Source organism: Electrona antarctica (genome assembly GCF_951216825.1).
Source record: "Electrona antarctica genome assembly, contig: scaffold_188, whole genome shotgun sequence".
Taxonomy (NCBI): Eukaryota; Metazoa; Chordata; class Actinopteri; order Myctophiformes; family Myctophidae; genus Electrona; species Electrona antarctica.
Window position 1 is genome coordinate 249,230 of NW_027637171.1, and position 19,271 is coordinate 268,500.

The 19,271-nt window shown below is 44.3% G+C and overlaps 1 protein-coding gene across 1 annotated transcript; it reads right to left on the bottom strand.

The window, feature by feature from the left end:
* Positions 1–14,114: 14,114 nt before the first annotated feature.
* On the bottom strand, positions 14,115–14,526 carry bean1 (brain expressed, associated with NEDD4, 1; the record flags this gene model as incomplete). The annotated part of the gene is made up of 1 exon (XM_079531931.1): positions 14,115–14,526. A coding segment is annotated over one exon (412 nt), but the record flags the coding sequence as incomplete, so codon positions are not given.
* Between the last annotated feature and the right edge of the window lie 4,745 nt (positions 14,527–19,271).

Genomic DNA, 19,271 nt, shown 5'->3' on the forward strand with positions numbered 1-19,271 from the left:
CAGCGGTCCGACACGTTAAAATTACCACCGCTGAAGTGCCCTTGAACAAGGCATTGAACCACTATGATGAAATGTGTTCTATGAGCAGGGCCTGGCTGGAAACAAGTTCTTGAGCTTAGCCCAGATACCCTGGGTAAATATAGTAATCATTTCTACTGTTATACTGTTATAATGGTAGGCCTACTGTTATACTGTTATACTGGTAGGCCTACTGTTATACCGGTAGGCCTACTGTTATATACTGGTAGGCCTACTGTTATACTGGTAGGCCTACTGTTATACTGTTATACTGGTAGGCCTACTGTTATACTTGTGAATATGTGACTGTCTGTAACACTCGGGAATCGAACCCACTGTTGCATGAGTACTTGATTGATTGTTGAAGTATTTATTAACAGTTTGCAGAATTACAGTACATTTCAAGCACAACTCAATACAAAAAAACTGTTAACTGTGAATGGACGACCCAATAAAGCACTACACTTGTTTACAAGAGGGTCCACCTTGTTCAATTCATCATAACATTTAGAGACATACAAATAGACACTTCTATATGGCCAAAAAACAAGAAATCATCATCATAAAAAGGAAAAAGAAAACATATACAGTGAGGGGAAAAAGGGGTGGGTGGGTGATTCAGATTTTACGGGGGCCAGTTTCGAATTGCAGAGCGTTTTTGAAGGAGTCAAGGGATTCACATGTCTTAATGACCGTTGGTAGGCCGTTTTTGAAGGAGTCAAGGGATTCACATGTCTTAATGACCGTTGGTAGGCCGTTTTTGAAGGAGTCAAGGGATTCACATGTCTTAATGACCGTTGGTAGGCCGTTTTTGGTGGCATAGGAACGGAATGAATTTAGTCCCTTGTTTGTGGCACAGGGAAGGGTGATCAGTGATCAGTGATCACTGACACACTGGCATACATGTGAGAGAGAGTTTTTAAAAAAAATATATATTATTATTCAAATATATATATTTTTTAAAACACCATTTAAAGTAAGTCCCCTCACATCTGTACCTGTATGCCAATTACAACCTGCACATAATTCTACATTCATTCAAAACCCCCATAACTCTGACTGGGGAGAGTCTACACGTGTTAGGGTTGTTGGTGATATGACACCTCTCTGACAAACATTAATTGTTTGCTAAACAAGATAACCTCATAGTATCCAGCCAGGTATATACTCTTACCTGTGGATCATATCTTTACTTATATAAGTGAAGCCTGGCACACAACATCCTGGCTTCACCATATTGTATAAGGACCGCTGACGCTCATTCTATTATACAATCTATGCAGATTGCATATGAGTCATCTATCTATGGCAGACCTCTTAGTGGACAGTCTCCCTGAGTTTTCCTATGATGTTATTGATAGTGCCTGTAAGGCGAAATTAGATTGGTCTAAAGTCACTAATGATGATGTTTTGTCTTATTATGGGAGACCAGATGATGCTCTGAGTGATGTATATCTAGATGCCTTATGCAATCTCATGCTCAAACGTGAATTGTATAATGTAAACTCTCACAGTAAGGACCTTTGTGCCTTCTATGGAAGTATTGTGGGGGCTGAAACTCTGACAGAACTCATACTCTATCATTCTGATAGATTAGTCCTCATGATCTATACTCTTTTCTTTCTATACTCAGTTCCTGTAAAAAAAAGAGAAAGAAATCTGTCTGTTTTGCCATTGGATAAAGCTGAAGAGGTGGATGCAGTCTTTTCCTGTAAAACTGATGTTTTTATGAAAGAAGTTCTTTTTTTATTGCTATCATAACAAAACAAATTTTTAGTACATTTAATTTAATATATTTAGTATATTATAGAAATGAATGCAGCCTATTTTGTTTTGTTGTTAGAATGTTAGTGTCTGGTTTGTGTGATATATAGTAGCCTACATGTGTGTCTGCTCTGTTTTTGTTTGATTATGGACATTTTACTAACACAACAATTTACACATTTTGTAACATTTTATATCATTGAAAATGTCAATAAATACATTGTTTAAAAAAAAAGAGAAGAAAAAAAAAAGTCACCATAGCAGAGGATGGTTTCGATCCATCGACCTCTGGGTTATGGGCCCAGCACGCTTCCGCTGCGCCACTCTGCTTGACGGCCTATAACGGTGGATTGGTTTATACATATAGAAGAGAATATTAGCCCCACTACGCCCCCTGGTGGACTGTTTGACTAACATCAGCTCCACGCTGGTGAGCACTGCAGTGTTGCCATGTCGGCTTATTACAGCCTATACAGGCGACCTTGTTATGTACTGGGCTTGTTTTTCCTGCAAAGTTGCTTGTATTAATAATTGGTAGTTGCCAACTACGTTTGCGTGTTTGGGGCCCGGGGGGCTTGTTTCTAAAGCGTATGAGTTGATTAGTTGGGCTAGCTTCCAAATGTTTTTAATCATTTTTAAACCAGTACTTCTTATTTTCATGAAGATATTTTGGGGGAGCATTTGGAAGCAATGCAATGGGAGAGGGTAAGCATTTGTGTTGTTACTAGAATGTTTAAAAAAACAAATATTTATATATATTCCAAATATTCCACATTTTATTTCAAGATAAAATAGCCGATGGGTTTAAAAGTGCCCATGTGTGCTTCTTTTGGTCTTTATTCCCCCCCTAGATCTGGTTGCTTATTTCTCTCACAAAATATGGCAACACGGCTATAGTGCTAGCGCTCTGCAATGCTACTCTCACAGACTGTGACGTATAGTCTCTACTAAGGTGAAAATAAAGAAAACGGCGTCGCCACTCACAGAAACAACGGCAGTTTCATCATGTTGAAAGACTCCTCTCCGCGGTGGGATGCGTCTCTGAACCTCGCCTTTTGTTCCAAAGTGTTTTTTTGGGGACCGGAAAATACAATATTTCGACCTAGAAGGGGATATTATTATGTTATTTACTCAACGGCGCCACCTACCGACCCGGTCAATGACATTTTTCTATTGACCCAAGCTCTGTAGGTGGCGCACTTGATTTCCCCGTCTGTCTGGCAGACATATTATTTCATTCTGGTCGAAAAACGTGGATTTGACACAAAATGAGTTCTGAGACGTGGCCCACGTCTGAGAATGTTCTTTCAACCTCATCAAACCGTCTTTGTTTCAATGAGAAGTCAAATCGTTTTCTTTATTTTTACTACAGTTTAGACGCACGTAGCAGCCATTTCAGTCTACGGGAATAACACTGCTCCTGGTAGAGATAACTACTCCTTCCATAGCCTCGCGAGATTCTAATTGGAAAGTGGTGACGCGAGGTTTTGGTCACGCGATACTTTACTTTGAGAATCATTGTTGTTGTAGGCCATGGCATTTTATTTGAGTGTATAAAAATAATCAGATACATTAAATTTACAGGAGAAAAAGTGGGTATTATTTAGTACCCAGGAGGTTAATTTCAAAAGACCAAAAAGCCCCAACTCAACTCACCTCATCAGCAGGGAGTCAGGGACTAGCTGCTGTTTTATTATCACAACTGTACGCCCTCCAACTCCAATATACTTATTCAATTAATTAATTGAATGAGTGACAGCCCTTTTCCCCTGTATAAAAGCTCATTGAGGGGGAATTAAACTTCATTCACTTCATTTATTAAATTAATATGTACTCTGCAATTGTACGTTGTCACCACAAGGCGGCGGCAAAGCCTATATTTTGGGCAGTGTAATAATGTTGATAATGTAATGAGTCTGTGGTGATGTGATAGGAGTGTTTGTTGAATACTTTGATAATTAATAACAGCATTTAGTTCGTGAGTGAGAGAGAGAGAGAGAGAGAGAGAGAGAGAGAGAGAGATTTCTTGTTTACAATGCCAAAGTAATATTGGTACGTAAACAAATGTATATTTGAATTCATAATTTCTCTCATCATCTTATCATTTTCCATTTAACAGGATAAGGTTAAAGTGGCACTATATCTATATGTAACTTCTTTATGAATTCAATTAAATCTAGATATTAATAGTCCTACAATACAACTGGCTTTGTTAGTTTACGTGTCTGTCTGTGTGTCTGTCTGTCTGTTCGTACCAAAAAATGAGCATGGTTGCTATGGTCACCCAGTTCACACGGGTGTGATTTCATTACGTCAGACATTACGTCAGACCACAGCTGATCAGTCTATATAAGACCTTACACCACTCAGTTCACACGGGTGTGATTTTTTTTTTGTATGTTTACTGTGTTTTTAGAGCTTTTCTACCTGTTTCTACCGATTTGAGACATTATGCAAATTAACTTGACCTTACAATTGGAGTGGTTGTATTGTGTCTCCCTGCTCTTCCATACACTGACACCACGGCCTCAAACTGTGACTCCGCCCACCCCCGGGGGAAGTTGTGATTTGCGCTCGTTCACTGCAATGCAATTTGCGGCATTTTCAAAACAATATTGAGCAGAGTAGCGATTATCGTTAACGTATTTGCAATGCCATACGTTGAAAGATCTGTTGCCCGTGGACAAGGCACGCTACCTCCGCAAGTTAGATAGCATCGGCATAGATGTTTGTCCGTATGTGATTAAGGATTGGACCAAGTTGCATTGGCAGCCATAGAAAATTCTTACCCCAGGGCTAAAACCGGATGTGACGTTTTTGGGCGTTCCTGTCTAGCGTGGTGTCAGTGTATTGAGACATTTAGGTCATGTCAAAGGTTGTGTCTCACCTAGACTGTGACACACATTGTTACGTGATGGTCATCATCGGCCCGAGACTCAATTTATCCCCTGAGCAAGCAGACAGGTACTACACTTTACCATTGAAAAATGTGTTTAGCAAAAATCCACCTGTTGGTGGCCAATGTGAAAAGGGTGGGATATATTCCTCAGCCTAGTAGGAAAGTCTGTGAAAGATTTCAAGTAAATTGCACACTGCAATTCGGCCTGGTGGAGACAAAAAACATGCAGTAATCCTGGTCTCTATACTGCCTCCCCCTGGCCAGCATGGGCGCCTGATGGAAGGGAAAGGAACTGGTTGGAATAACGTGTTCCTTCCACACGCTACGTCCAAACAAGCCATGGACTCCTCATGCATATAAGGAAGCATGAGCTCAGTCGGTTGCCCTCCCCAGGATGGCAGAGGGAGTGCAGCGCGGCATTAGACAGTTGACACTGGGTGGAAAAAATGGGTTACAAAATTGTGGGATCAAAAATCTTCCAACGTTTATTTCTTCATTTTTTTGGGAGAGGGATGCGGTTGCAAGCTAAGAGTCTGGTTTAATTAACTGTCTGGGGGGAAGTGGCACCTTATCGTTAAAGGTATATTCAGGGATTTCACTTCATTCAAATATCACTTCTTTTTTTGTTTTGTTGTGATAATCCTCCCTACTATAGAGTGTGCTGACCATATAAGGAGTTCCTCCCTGTCCCCAGTGAGCCCCTGTATGGGGTCAAAAAACCTTAGGTTTCATTTTTGGCTAGGTGGCCAAGTCTTCATCCAATCAGGATAGAGAGGGGCCTTCCTCAAATCATGATCGAGCGGGGGCGGGCCTTGGTGTGCGTGCTGTTGGCCTGTCGTGTGTCCCCTCACTGTAGTGCGTGCATGTGCACATCTGGTTACCAGGGCGGACCGGGGGGGTTTCCAAATCACCCAAATCACTGAATGCTCCTTTAAACTATAATAGGCACCTTATACACACAATTGAGCATTCAAAAAAATACTTTTCTAACCAAAAACAAAATGTGAATACAAAAACCTCTAATCTTATTGAGACGCATTAAAAAAAGAATCCAGCATTAATAAGGTCATCATATAATATTTATTTTGACACCACGTCACTACGCTAGTCTACCACCAGGTGTCCTCGTTAGTGACGGACAGTAACAAAGTGACATTTATTTGAGTACAGTGAATTGTTTTCCTTACTTTACTTGAGTATGTGTGTGTTTGGATTGTCATGACTTTCAATCCACTATATATTATTTCAAAGACAAACATAGTACCTTAGAGACCCCACTTCATTTCTAGGAATGGAAAAAGCACATCATGAATTGACCAATTATTTAAGCCCTAATTCAAAGATAATGGAAATAGAAAATAGCCGATTTACGAGATCACGACATGTCGCAAGGCGACACGTCGTGAGCTGAACTTTTCTGGAATTACTTTGTATTTCTTTGGAAATCTTAACAAAAAAATGTACTTTATTCAACCTAATAGTTAAAAGAACGTCGTCTTTCTGATGACCAGTGGTGGAAAGTAACTAATACTTTTACTTAAGTATACTGTACTTAAGTAAACATTTTTTACTTTTTACTTTACTTGAGTATTTCCAATTTCCAGTACTTTTACTTCTACTCCACTACATCTGGGATCTGGGATCGTATAGTTCACTAAAAGAACGTTGTCTTAAATTTCTGGTGACATTTGGCACAAACCTCCTAGTACAGTTAGCTACATGTATACATACTGTATTTGCCCGTCCCAGTGTTGCCAAATGGGAAATGTTGAATTATCGAATTTGAAAGACAACTGTCGTACACAGCCAAAACAAAAGAAGCCTTACACAAATAAAAGCCTGGAAACTGTACTTGAAAGGTACGTGACCCGTGACCGCTGACCGCTGACCGGTGTTTTGAATGCCTCCAAGTACAGATCTAGGGTCAGATTGAAAGGTACGTGACCGCTGACCGGTGTTTTGAAGGCCTCCAAGTACAGATCTAGGGTCAGATTGAAAGGTACGTGACCGCTGACCGGTGTTTTGAAGGCCTCCAAGTACAGATCTAGGGTCAGATTTACTGATTAAACTGACTTATTTTGAAAAGACAAACCGGATCCCGAATCAGCAGTCAGGGAATTTAGTACTACATTTTGTGATATGGTGAAACTCTATCGTAGGCCTACATTTGGTCATTTTTGGAATTATTGATTGTACAGATCGGGTACATTTAGCGTTCAAATACGATCATTATCGGACATCTGGCAACACTGGTGACTAAAAACAAAAACAAAGTAAACGCCCATCAAAGTGCACAAAACATGAGCCTACAATCCCTTTGTTAACATTCATTCATATGGAGTCAACCTTCTGGAGCTAAATGCATGCTATGTCTATGCTGGCCCTGTAGGTGGCGTAGTAACAGTAAGTGATGGCAGTCTCTGTCGTGCTCTGGCAGTTCAACAAGTCTCAGAATAATCACGATGAATTGCAGAATCCTGATTCCTGACTCGTGGAAGGTTCGTGACCAAGCTTATCCAAGGGTGGCTGTGAGAATGGTGATAGAATTTAATTGTATTGGGCCTTAGTGATTTGCACCCTTTGTTATAGGGCTGGGATCCATTCAATAGGATTTTAAACGATTCCGGTTCCTTAAAAAGGACTACTTCACCACTTTTCAACCTACATTCATATATAATAGGTCCTCATTAATGTTCATGATAAAATACCACAATTGTTTTTTGTCTGTGTCTCATAGGAGGGCAGTGGGCAGTTCAGAAACCAGTCTGTGTCTCATAGGAGGGCAGTGGGCAGTTCAGAAACCAGTCTGTGTCTCATAGGAGGGCTGTGGGCAGTTCAGAAACCAGTCTGTGTCTCATAGGAGGGCTGTGGGCAGTTCAGAAACCAGTCTGTGTCTCATAGGAGGGCTGTGGGCAGTTCAGAAACCAGTCTGTGTCTCATAGGAGGGCTGTGGGCGGTTCAGAAACCAGTCTGTGTCTCATAGGAGGACTGTGGGCAGTTCAGAAACCCGTCCACCAGTGACATCATCGATGGGGAATCCAAGCTAATAGAAACTGCAGGCTTTCTAGTCCTGAAAAGTTGCAATGCGATAACGGAAGCCATCGTTATCGTTATCATTCTCACGATAATAAAAAATCTTAAAAAATACATTTGCCTAATGATGATGTCACTGGAGGACGGGTTTCTGAACTGCCCATAGTCCTCCTATGAGACAGGCTGAGTAGAAAAAAATGGTGGTATTTTATCATGAACATTAGTGAGGACCAACTACAGGTATATGAAGATAGGTTGAAAAGTGGTGAAGTGGTCCTTTAACGATTCCCTCTTAAGCGGTCCGATTCCGTAACAGTTCCCTTTATCCACTCCTATATGTTTTATAATACATCATTTTGACCTTAAATATATATTTTCGAAGACCACAAATGAAGTCGCAAATTTGTATAGTGGTTTCTCAAAGTGAGGTGCAGGGACCCTGTGGGTTACTTGAGGGTGTTCCAAATGGACCCTGTAACCCTGAGTGTACAAATGGACCCAAATGGACCCTTACAGGTCTGTAACTCAGAGTGTACAAATGGACCCAAATGGACCCTTACAGGTCTGTAACTCAGAGTGTACAAATGGACCCAAATGGACCCTTACAGGTCTGTAACTCAGAGAGTCAAATGGACCCTTACAGGTCTGTAACTCAGAGTGTACAAATGGACCCAAATGGACCCTTACAGGTCTGTAACTCAGAGAGTCAAATGGACCCTTACAGGTCTGTAACTCAGAGTGTACAAATGGACCCAAATGGACCCTTACAGGTCTGTAACTCAGAGAGTCAAATGGACCCTTACAGGTCTGTAACTCAGAGTGTACAAATGGACCCAAATGGACCCTTACAGGTCTGTAACTCAGAGTGTACAAATGGACCCAAATGGACCCTTACAGGTCTGTTACAAAGAGTGTACAAATGGAACCAAATGGACCCTTAGTGTCTATATAACTCTGAGAGTGTAACACAGGGAACCAAATGGACCCTTACAGGAGTCTAGCACTCTACAAGGTTCCATAGAGCGTCACAGTCCCGCCCCCTGCCAGGAGGAGAAGATAATGTCCCATTCATTATGCCCATAGACGTTTCAGAAATAATTTATTTAACCCATTTTGGGGCGGGAACCCCTTTTGGTGTTTTAAACATTATGTTATAATTTAGCTATTGAAAAATAGCAGATCTACAAGCTCATAGTGCGGCACCGAGTGGCGCGCTCTATTGTACACTCTCTATTGTACACTCTATTGTACACTCTATTGTATACTCTATTGTACACTCTATTGTACACTCTATTGTACACTCTCTATTGTACACTCTATTGTACACTCTCTATTGTACACTATTGTACACTCTCAGAGTTTAAATGAACCCCTGGTATGGTGATTGCACAGCAGATGTGACGTGACGTCCACGTACAGTACCATGAGCTGTACAGTACCACGTACAGTACCATGAGCTGTACAGTACCACGTACAGTACCATGAGCTCTGACTGCAGTGTGATAATAAAAACATTCCCAATATGTGATGGAACGGGTTTTTCTCGACAGTTCCGGATCGGGATCCCAGCCCTGTGACTCTAAATCACACACACAGCTATAGTGATAACAACTTGCTACAGCTAGGAGACTGTGCTATACAGCTAGGAGACTGTGCGACGAATAATAAAGCCTGTGTGAACATCAGTGGTGGAACGTAACTATACGTGCATGTATTTAACCCATTTTGGGGCGGGAACCCCTTTTGGTGTTTTAAACATTATGTTAATTTAGCTATTGAAAAATAGCAGATCTACAAGCTCCGAGCTTGTAGGTCTGCTATTTTTCTTTAATCTTGAAAATGTGGCTCAAATCTTTGAATGTATTATTCTTTCAGAGCGAACGTTTTTAACTCAAATCTTTGCTTCTGAGGGGTTCCTGGAACAACATATTTTCAGATGGGGGTCGGAGGCCAATTACATATCATTTTTGGGGTCCTTGACATGAAATATTGAGCACCACTGATACAGAAACATGAGGTTTTTCATAAAATTGTCGCCATTTAGAAAACTTTTTTTTTTAATTTCGACGTCAGGCCTAAAAAACGTACTGTACTTAAGTACAATTTTGAGGTATTTGTACTTTACTTGAGTATTTCCAATTTCCAATACTTTTACTTCTACTCAGCTCCAGGCAAATATATTGTACTTTTACTCCACTACATTTATTTTGACAACAAAAAGATTTATTTTTAAATCATTTTGAAATGGGACATTCTGCACAACGACTAATTTAACTTTTGGTACTTTAAGTGCATTTTGAAACCAATAAACTTTGTAGGCTACTTTTACTCAAGTCCATTTTGAATTCTAGACTTAGTATTCATATTATATATTGCAATATTTGAAAATGTATTTTTTTTTTTAATTTAAAATAAATAAATAGTACCTTTTCCACCACTGATGAAAAACAGGCTAATACGTACTGTATGTTTCCAAACAGTAGCCCTGTCTCAAATAGCCTAGATTGCGTATTAAATGCCCGGGCTATTTGGAAGTATGTGGTATGTGTGTGTGTGTGTGTGTGTGTGTGTGTGTGTGTGTGTGCGTGTTGCCTTCAACTAGCCTACACTACTGTACCTGCCTACTGCGGCCTGCTCTATCACACGCGGTCACACACACACACACACACACACACACACACACACACACACACACACACACACACACACACACACACACACACGCACACATCACTGGATGTCGCCTACAGAGCGTGGTTACACACAACGGACACAGGGGGGCGACGTGACAAGAGTTCCTGCAGTTCAACAAGCCGCTTCCTGGAACTAAAGAGAGGATGTGCAAGCAAGCTGTCCGATTGGACGGACCACCGGACCGGTCACGGGCGTTGGACGGCACAAACGAACCGTAGGCTATAAGACGTCTTTCACACAGCGTCCGTCGTTCAAGCACAGAGGTCGTTTTTTAGTTTTTCGTCCGTCGATAAACTATAATAACTACAGTAGTGTGTGTGTACTAGCAGGTCCCAGATCAGCCACTAAGTCCTGTGAAAAAGGGACGTTCACCGTGAGTTTGGTGTTTTAAAGCCTATGAGGAGCAGACCGTGTCCACAGAGAACACGCTTTGAGCTGCCTGGCAGCGTCAGCACAGTTTCCACGTGGTTCTATTTCTATGGTGTTAAAGACGTCGTTTCAGCTAAGATATTTGTGCTATTTTGTTTACACAGATGACAAGACGTTTGAGCAGTGGTATCCACACTGTGTGTGAACACTATGGACATGATATTACAGACTGTGTGTGTGTGAGTAGGGTGACCAGACCCAGTGGTATCCACACTGTGTGTGAACACTATGGACATGGTATTACAGACTGTGTGTGTGTGAGTAGGGTGACCAGACCCAGTGGTATCCACACTGTGTGTGAACACTATGGACATGGTATTACAGACTGTGTGTGTGTGAGTAGGGTGACCAGACCCAGTGGTATCCACACTGTGTGTGAACACTATGGACATGGTATTACAGACTGTGTGTGTGTGAGTAGGGTGACCAGACCCAGTGGTATCCACACTGTGTGTGAACACTATGGACATGGTATTACAGACTGTGTGTGTGTGAGTAGGGTGACCAGACCCAGTGGTATCCACACTGTGTGTGAACACTATGGACATGGTATTACAGACTGTGTGTGAGTGAGTAGGGTGACCAGACCCAGTGGTATCCACACTGTGTGTGAACACTATGGACATGGTATTACAGACTGTGTGTGAGTGAGTAGGGTGACCAGACCCAGTGGTATCCACACTGTGTGTGAACACTATGGACATGATATTACAGACTGTGTGTGAGTGAGTAGGGTGACCAGACCCAGTGGTATCCACACTGTGTGTGAACACTATGGACATGATATTACAGACTGTGTGTGAGTGAGTAGGGTGACCAGACCCAGTGGTATATCCACACTGTGTGTGAACACTATGGACATGATATTACAGACTGTGTGTGTGTGTGAGTAGGGTGACCAGACCCAGTGGTATCCACACTGTGTGTGAACACTATGGACATGATATTACAGACTGTGTGTGAACACTATGGACATGATATTACAGACTGTGTGTGAACACTATGGACATGGTATTACAGACTGTGTGTGTGTGAGTAGGGTGACCAGACCCAGTGGTATCCACACTGTGTGTGAACACTATGGACATGGTATTACAGACTGTGTGTGAGTGAGTAGGGTGACCAGACCCAAAACGTTCATTTGAGGGGCAGAAGTATTGCTTGTGTGGGACGGGACAGGGTTTACAACTATATTACTTAAGTTGCTAATACAATGCCCAGGGACGGCTCCAGGGGGGGGGGGGCTTTAACCCCCTCTGGTGGAGGCTTAGCCCCCCCCCCCCCCCCCCTCAAAACAAGCCCAATTGACTGACTTCTATGTAAACCAAGATTCATTAGCCCCCTCTCTAAATAGCCAGCCCCCCTATAGCACCCTCAGTCACAATGTTCTGGAGCCGTCGCTGACAATGCCTCATGTCATATTAGGCCTATATCGTTTTGCTATTAAACCCCTCTGGCGTCTATTAAACCCCTCTGGCGTCTATTAAACCCCTCTGGCGTCTATTAAACCCCTCTGGCGTCTATTAAACCCCTCTGGCGTCTATTAAACCCCTCTGGCGTCTATTAACCCCTCTGGCGTCTATTAAACCCCTCTGGCGTCTATTAAACCCCTCTGGCGTCTATTAAACCCCTCTGGCGTCTATTAACCCCTCTGGCGTCTATTAAACCCCTCTGGCGTCTATTAAACCCCTCTGGCGTCTATTAACCCCTCTGGCGTCTATTAAACCCCTCTGGCGTCTATTAAACCCCTCTGGCGTCTATTAAACCCCTCTGGCGTCTATTAAACCCCTCTGGCGTCTATTAAACCCCTCTGGCGTCTATTAAACCCCTCTGGCGTCTCACATTTTGTTTTAAAATGCTAATTTTGGTCATGGGTGGTGTTATGGCCGACTTGGTGCTGTAGGGGATATTTCTCATGTTTTTTTTAACAGGTTCAATAAAAACACATCTTGCAGGAAAGGTGACAATGAGAGAGCTTTACAACAGAAAGCCAACTATTAGGGGACTATAACTATGTGGAACAGGGTCTCAATCTGAGCACTGATGCCTGTCAGCCACAATGTGGGACAGGGTCTCAATCTGAGCACTGATGCCTGTCAGCCACAATGTGGGACAGGGTCTCAATCTGAGCACTGATGCCTGTCAGCCACAATGTGGGACAGGGTCTCAATCTGAGCACTGATGCCTGTCAGCCACAATGTGGGACAGGGTCTCAATCTGAGCACTGATGCCTGTCAGCCACAATGTGGGACAGACAGGGTCTCAATCTGAGCACTGATGCCTGTCAGCCACAATGTGGGACAGGGTCTCAATCTGAGCACTGATGCCTGTCAGCCACAATGTGGGACAGGGTCTCAATCTGAGCACTGATGCCTGTCAGCCACAATGTGGGACAGACAGGGTCTCAATCTGAGCACTGATGCCTGTCAGCCACAATGTGGGACAGGGTCTCAATCTGAGCACTGATGCCTGTCAGCCACAATGTGGGACAGGGTCTCAATCTGAGCACTGATGCCTGTCAGCCACAATGTGGGACAGGGTCTCAATCTGAGCACTGATGCCTGTCAGCCACAATGTGGGACAGGGTCTCAATCTGAGCACTGATGCCTGTCAGCCACAATGTGGGACAGGGTCTCAATCTGAGCACTGATGCCTGTCAGCCACAATGTGGGACAGGGTCTCAATCTGAGCACTGATGCCTGTCAGCCACAATGTGGGACAGGGTCTCAATTTGTGGGACGCCTGAAAAGTCTTGGAAATGAGGGACTGTCCCACGCAAAGCGGGGACATCTGGTCACCCTATCAGGGTGAGCGCTATATGGACGCTATATGGCACTCCTCAGCTAAAAAGACGTTATCTGTGTTTTTTATGCTCCGTCGTATGACACTGTGTCCTAAAACAGAACATCTAACAGCTTAGATCAGGGGCTCCATTTCCGCCACCGCTAAACCCCTTATCCCTAAACTTCTTTGCCTTTTTTTTTAATTATTTTGAAAAAAACATTTTTGAATAGTTCAACAAGCCAATCTACATTGACACGTTGTGAACTTGTAGACCGGCCATTTTAACTATTCAAAAATGTTTAGCAAAAGTAAACAGAAGTTTAGGGATAAGGGGGTTAGCGGTGACGGAAATGGAGCCCCGGATCTTTCTGTAACCGCGTCAAAGAATCGCCCCCCGCTGAGGTCTCTCTGCCGCCTCCTGCTGGGCGGGCGGGTGTGTAGCGGCCATCTTGTGCCCCCTCCCCCCCGTAGTGTGATGATGTCACATATAGTTCTACAGGATGTGATTGGTCTCTGCAGGCTGCCGGGGGTCCTCCCTCCTCTCCTCCTCTGATTGGTGCTTGTAAAGGTCACATGGCATGAGTGGGAGGGGCCCTCCGTTCTCCCCGCCCACCACCAGCTCGTAGGGCGGCGCCGCCTCCAGGGGGAAGGAGACGGACGCGATTGGCTGACGTCCTCCCGGCTCCTGCGATCCCATTGGATAGCGGGCGGGGCTGAACCAAGCGGCCCCGCCTCCCACGGCCGAGGTGGCTCCGCGATTGGCCGAGGTGTCCGTGCTGCTGGTGTGGCTAGGCTCCTCCTCCTGCTCGGGGCCTCGCTGACAGGGGTCCAATAGGGAGTAAGGGGGCGGGTCTTCTGTGGGGATGTAGATCTGAGTGGCCCCGGGGCCCATGACCTCATCGTAACTATGGAAACCAAGACAGAAAAACAACCAATCAGCATGAAGGGCAGAAAAAAACAACGATGCAGAGTGAGAATGTGCGTGTGTGTGTGTGTGTGTGTGTGTGTGTGTGTGCGCGCGCGTGCGTGCGTGTGTGTGAGAAAATCTGAGTTTTTGATATTCAGCTATTATTGTAGATTTTCATCTTACACAAACATTAAAGGAGCATTCAGTGATTTGGGTGATTTGGAAAACCACCCAGTCCGCCCCGGTAACGAAATGTGCACATGCACGCTCTACAGTGGGGGGAAGTGTAACAGGCCAACAGCATGTGCACCAAGGCCCGCCCCCACTCGATCATGATTGGAGGAAGGCCCCTCTCATCCTGATTGGATGAAGGCTTTGCCACCCGCCACCAAAACTGAAACTAGGGTTTTTTGACCCCAGGGGCTCACTGGGGACAGGGAGGAACTCCTTATATGGTCAGCACACTCTATAGTAGGGAGGATTATCCAGAAAAAAAGAAAAAACAAGTGATATTTGAATTAAGTCAAATCACTGAATATACCTTTAAATTCCCATTGACAATGAATGGAGAATTTACGTCATAATGTGTCACTACTCTCTACTTTCTGTCTCTTGGTCACAACTCTCTACCTCTCTGTCTCTTGGTCACAACTCTCTACTCTCTGTCTCTTGGTCACAACTCTCTACTCTCTGTCTCTTGGTCACAACTCTCTACTCTCTGTCTCTCTTGGTCACAACTCTCTACTCTCTGTCTCTCTTGGTCACAACTCTCTACTCTCTGTCTCTCTTGGTCACAACTCTCTACTCTCTGTCTCTTGGTCACAACTCTCTACTCTCTGTCTCTTGGTCACAACTCTCTACCTCTCTGTCTCTTGGTCACAACTCTCTACCTCTCTGTCTCTTGGTCACAACTCTCTACCTCTCTGTCTCTTGGTCACAACTCTCTACTCTCTGTCTCTCTTGGTCACAACTCTCTACTCTCTGTCTCTTGGTCACAACTCTCTACTCTCTGTCTCTTGGTCACAACTCTCTACCTCTCTGTCTCTTGGTCACAACTCTCTACCTCTCTGTCTCTTGGTCACAACTCTCTACTCTCTGTCTCTTGGTCACAACTCTCTACCTCTCTGTCTCTCTTGGTCACAACTCTCTACCTCTCTGTCTCTTGGTCACAACTCTCTACCTCTCTGTCTCTTGGTCACAACTCTCTACTCTGTCTCTTGGTCACAACTCTCTACTCTCTGTCTCTTGGTCACAACTCTCTACTCTCTGTCTCTTGGTCACAACTCTCTACTCTCTGTCTCTTGGTCACAACACTCTACTCTCTGTCTCTTGGTCACAACTCTCTACTCTCTGTCTCTTGGTCACAACTCTCTACTCTCTGTCTCTTGGTCACAACTCTCTACTCTCTGTCTGTTGGTCACAACTCTCTACTCTCTGTCTCTCTTGGTCACAACTCTCTACCTCTCTGTCTCTTGGTCACAACTCTCTACTCTCTGTCTGTTGGTCACAACTCTCTACTCTCTGTCTCTTGGTCACAACTCTCTACTCTCTGTCTCTTGGTCACAACTCTCTACTCTCTGTCTCTTGGTCACAACTCTCTACTCTCTGTCTCTTGGTCACAACTCTCTACCTCTCTGTCTCTTGGTCACAACTCTCTACTCTCTGTCTCTTGGTCACAACTCTCTTCTCTCTGTCTCTTGGTCACAACTCTCTACTCTCTACCTCTCTGTCTCTTGGTCACAACTCTCTACTCTCTGTCTCTTGGTCACAACTCTCTACCTCTCTGTCTCTTGGTCACAACTCTCTACTCTCTGTCTCTTGGTCACAACTCTCTACTCTCTGTTTCTTGGTCACAACTCTCTACCTCTCTGTCTCTTGGTCACAACTCTCTACCTCTCTGTCTCTTGGTCACAACTCTCTACTCTCTGTCTCTTGGTCACAACTCTGTACTCTCTGTCTCTTGGTCACAACTCTCTACCTCTCTGTCTCTTGGTCACAACTCTCTACCTCTCTGTCTCTTGGTCACAACTCTCTACCTCTCTGTCTCTTGGTCACAACTCTCTACTCTCTGTCTCTTGGTCACAACTCTCTACTCTCTGTCTCTTGGTCACAACTCTCTACTCTCTGTCTCTTGGTCACAACTCTCTACTCTCTGTCTCTTGGTCACAACTCTCTACTCTCTGTCTCTTGGTCACAACTCTCTACTCTCTGTCTCTCTTGGTCACTACTCTCTACTCTCTGTCTCTTGGTCACAACTCTCTACCTCTCTGTCTCTTGGTCACAACTCTCTACCTCTCTGTCTCTTGGTCACAACTCTCTACCTCTCTGTCTCTTGGTCACAACTCTCTACTCTCTGTCTCTTGGTCACAACTCTCTACTCTCTGTCTCTCTTGGTCACTACTCTCTACTCTCTGTCTCTTGGTCACAACTCTCTACCTCTCTGTCTCTTGGTCACAACTCTCTACCTCTCTGTCTCTTGGTCACAACTCTCTACTCTCTGTCTCTCTTGGTCACTACTCTCTACTCTCTGTCTCTTGGTCACAACTCTCTACCTCTCTGTCTCTTGGTCACAACTCTCTTCTCTCTGTCTCTTGGTCACAACTCTCTACCTCTCTGTCTCTTGGTCACAACTCTCTTCTCTCTGTCTCTTGGTCACAACTCTCTACTCTCTGTCTCTCTTGGTCACAACTCTCTACTCTCTGTCTCTTGGTCACAACTCTCTACTCTCTGTCTCTTGGTCACAACTCTCTACCTCTCTGTCTCTTGGTCACAACTCTCTACCTCTCTGTCTCTCTTGGTCACAACTCTCTACTCTCTCTGTCTCTTGGTCACAACTCTCTACCTCTCTGTCTCTTGGTCACAACTCTCTACCTCTCTGTCTCTTGGTCACAACTCTCTACTCTCTGTCTCTTGGTCACAACTCTCTACCTCTCTGTCTCTTGGTCACAACTCTCTACCTCTCTGTCTCTTTGTCACAACTCTCTACCTCTCTGTCTCTTGGTCACAACTCTCTACTCTCTGTCTCTTGGTCACAACTCTCTACTCTCTGTCTCTTGGTCACAACTCTCTACTCTCTGTCTCTTGGTCACAACTCTCTACTCTCTGTCTCTTGGTCACAACTCTCTACTCTCTGTCTCTCTTGGTCACTACTCTCTACTCTCTGTCTCTTGGTCACAACTCTCTACCTCTCTGTCTCTTGGTCACAACTCTCTACCTCTCTGTCTCTTGGTCACAACTCTCTACTCTCTGTCTCTTGGTCACAACTCTCTACCTCTCTGTCTCTTGGTCACAACTCTCTACTCTCTGTCTCTTGGTCACAACTCTCTACTCTCTGTCTCTCTTGGTCACTACTCTCTACTCTCTGTCTCTTGGTCACAACTCTCTACCTCTCTGTCTCTTGGTCACAACTCTCTACCTCTCTGTCTCTTGGTCACAACTCTCTACTCTCTGTCTCTCTTGGTCACTACTCTCTACTCTCTGTCTCTTGGTCACAACTCTCTTCTCTCTGTCTCTTGGTCACAACTCTCTACCTCTCTGTCTCTTGGTCACAACTCTCTTCTCTCTGTCTCTTGGTCACAACTCTCTACTCTCTGTCTCTCTTGGTCACAACTCTCTACTCTCTGTCTCTTGGTCACAACTCTCTACTCTCTGTCTCTTGGTCACAACTCTCTACTCTCTGTCTCTTGGTCACAACTCTCTACTCTCTGTCTCTTGGTCACAACTCTCTACTCTCTGTCTCTCTTGGTCACTACTCTCTACTCTCTGTCTCTTGGTCACAACTCTCTACCTCTCTGTCTCTTGGTCACAACTCTCTACCTCTCTGTCTCTTGGTCACAACTCTCTACTCTCTGTCTCTTGGTCACAACTCTCTACTCTCTGTCTCTTGGTCACAACTCTCTACTCTCTGTCTCTCTTGGTCACTACTCTCTACTCTCTGTCTCTTGGTCACAACTCTCTACTCTCTGTCTCTTGGTCACAACACAACTCTCTACTCTCTCTGTCTCTTGGTCACAACTCTCTACTCTCTGTCTCTTGGTCACAACTCTCTATCTCTCTGTCTCTTGGTCACAACTCTCTACCTCTCTGTCTCTTGGTCACAACTCTCTACCTCTCTGTCTCTTGGTCACAACTCTCTTCTCTCTGTCTCTTGGTCACAACTCTCTACCTCTCTGTCTCTTGGTCACAACTCTCTACTCTCTGTCTCTTGGTCACAACTCTCTACCTCTCTGTCTCTTGGTCACAACTCTCTACCTCTCTGTCTCTTGGTCACAACTCTCTACCTCTCTGTCTCTTGGTCACAACTCTCTTCTCTCTGTCTCTTGGTCACAACTCTCTACTCTCTACCTCTCTGTCTCTTGGTCACAACTCTCTACCTCTCTGTCTCTTGGTCACAACTCTCTACTCTCTGTCTCTTGGTCACAACTCTCTACTCTCTGTCTCTTGGTCACAACTCTCTACTCTCTGTCTCTTGGTCACAACTCTCTACTCTCTGTCTCTTGGTCACAACTCTCTACTCTCTGTCTCTTGGTCACAACACAACTCTCTACTCTCTCTGTCTCTTGGTCACAACTCTCTACTCTCTGTCTCTTGGTCACAACTCTCTATCTCTCTGTCTCTTGGTCACAACTCTCTACCTCTCTGTCTCTTGGTCACAACTCTCTACCTCTCTGTCTCTTGGTCACAACTCTCTACTCTCTGTCTCTTGGTCACAACTCTCTACTCTCTGTCTCTTGGTCACAACTC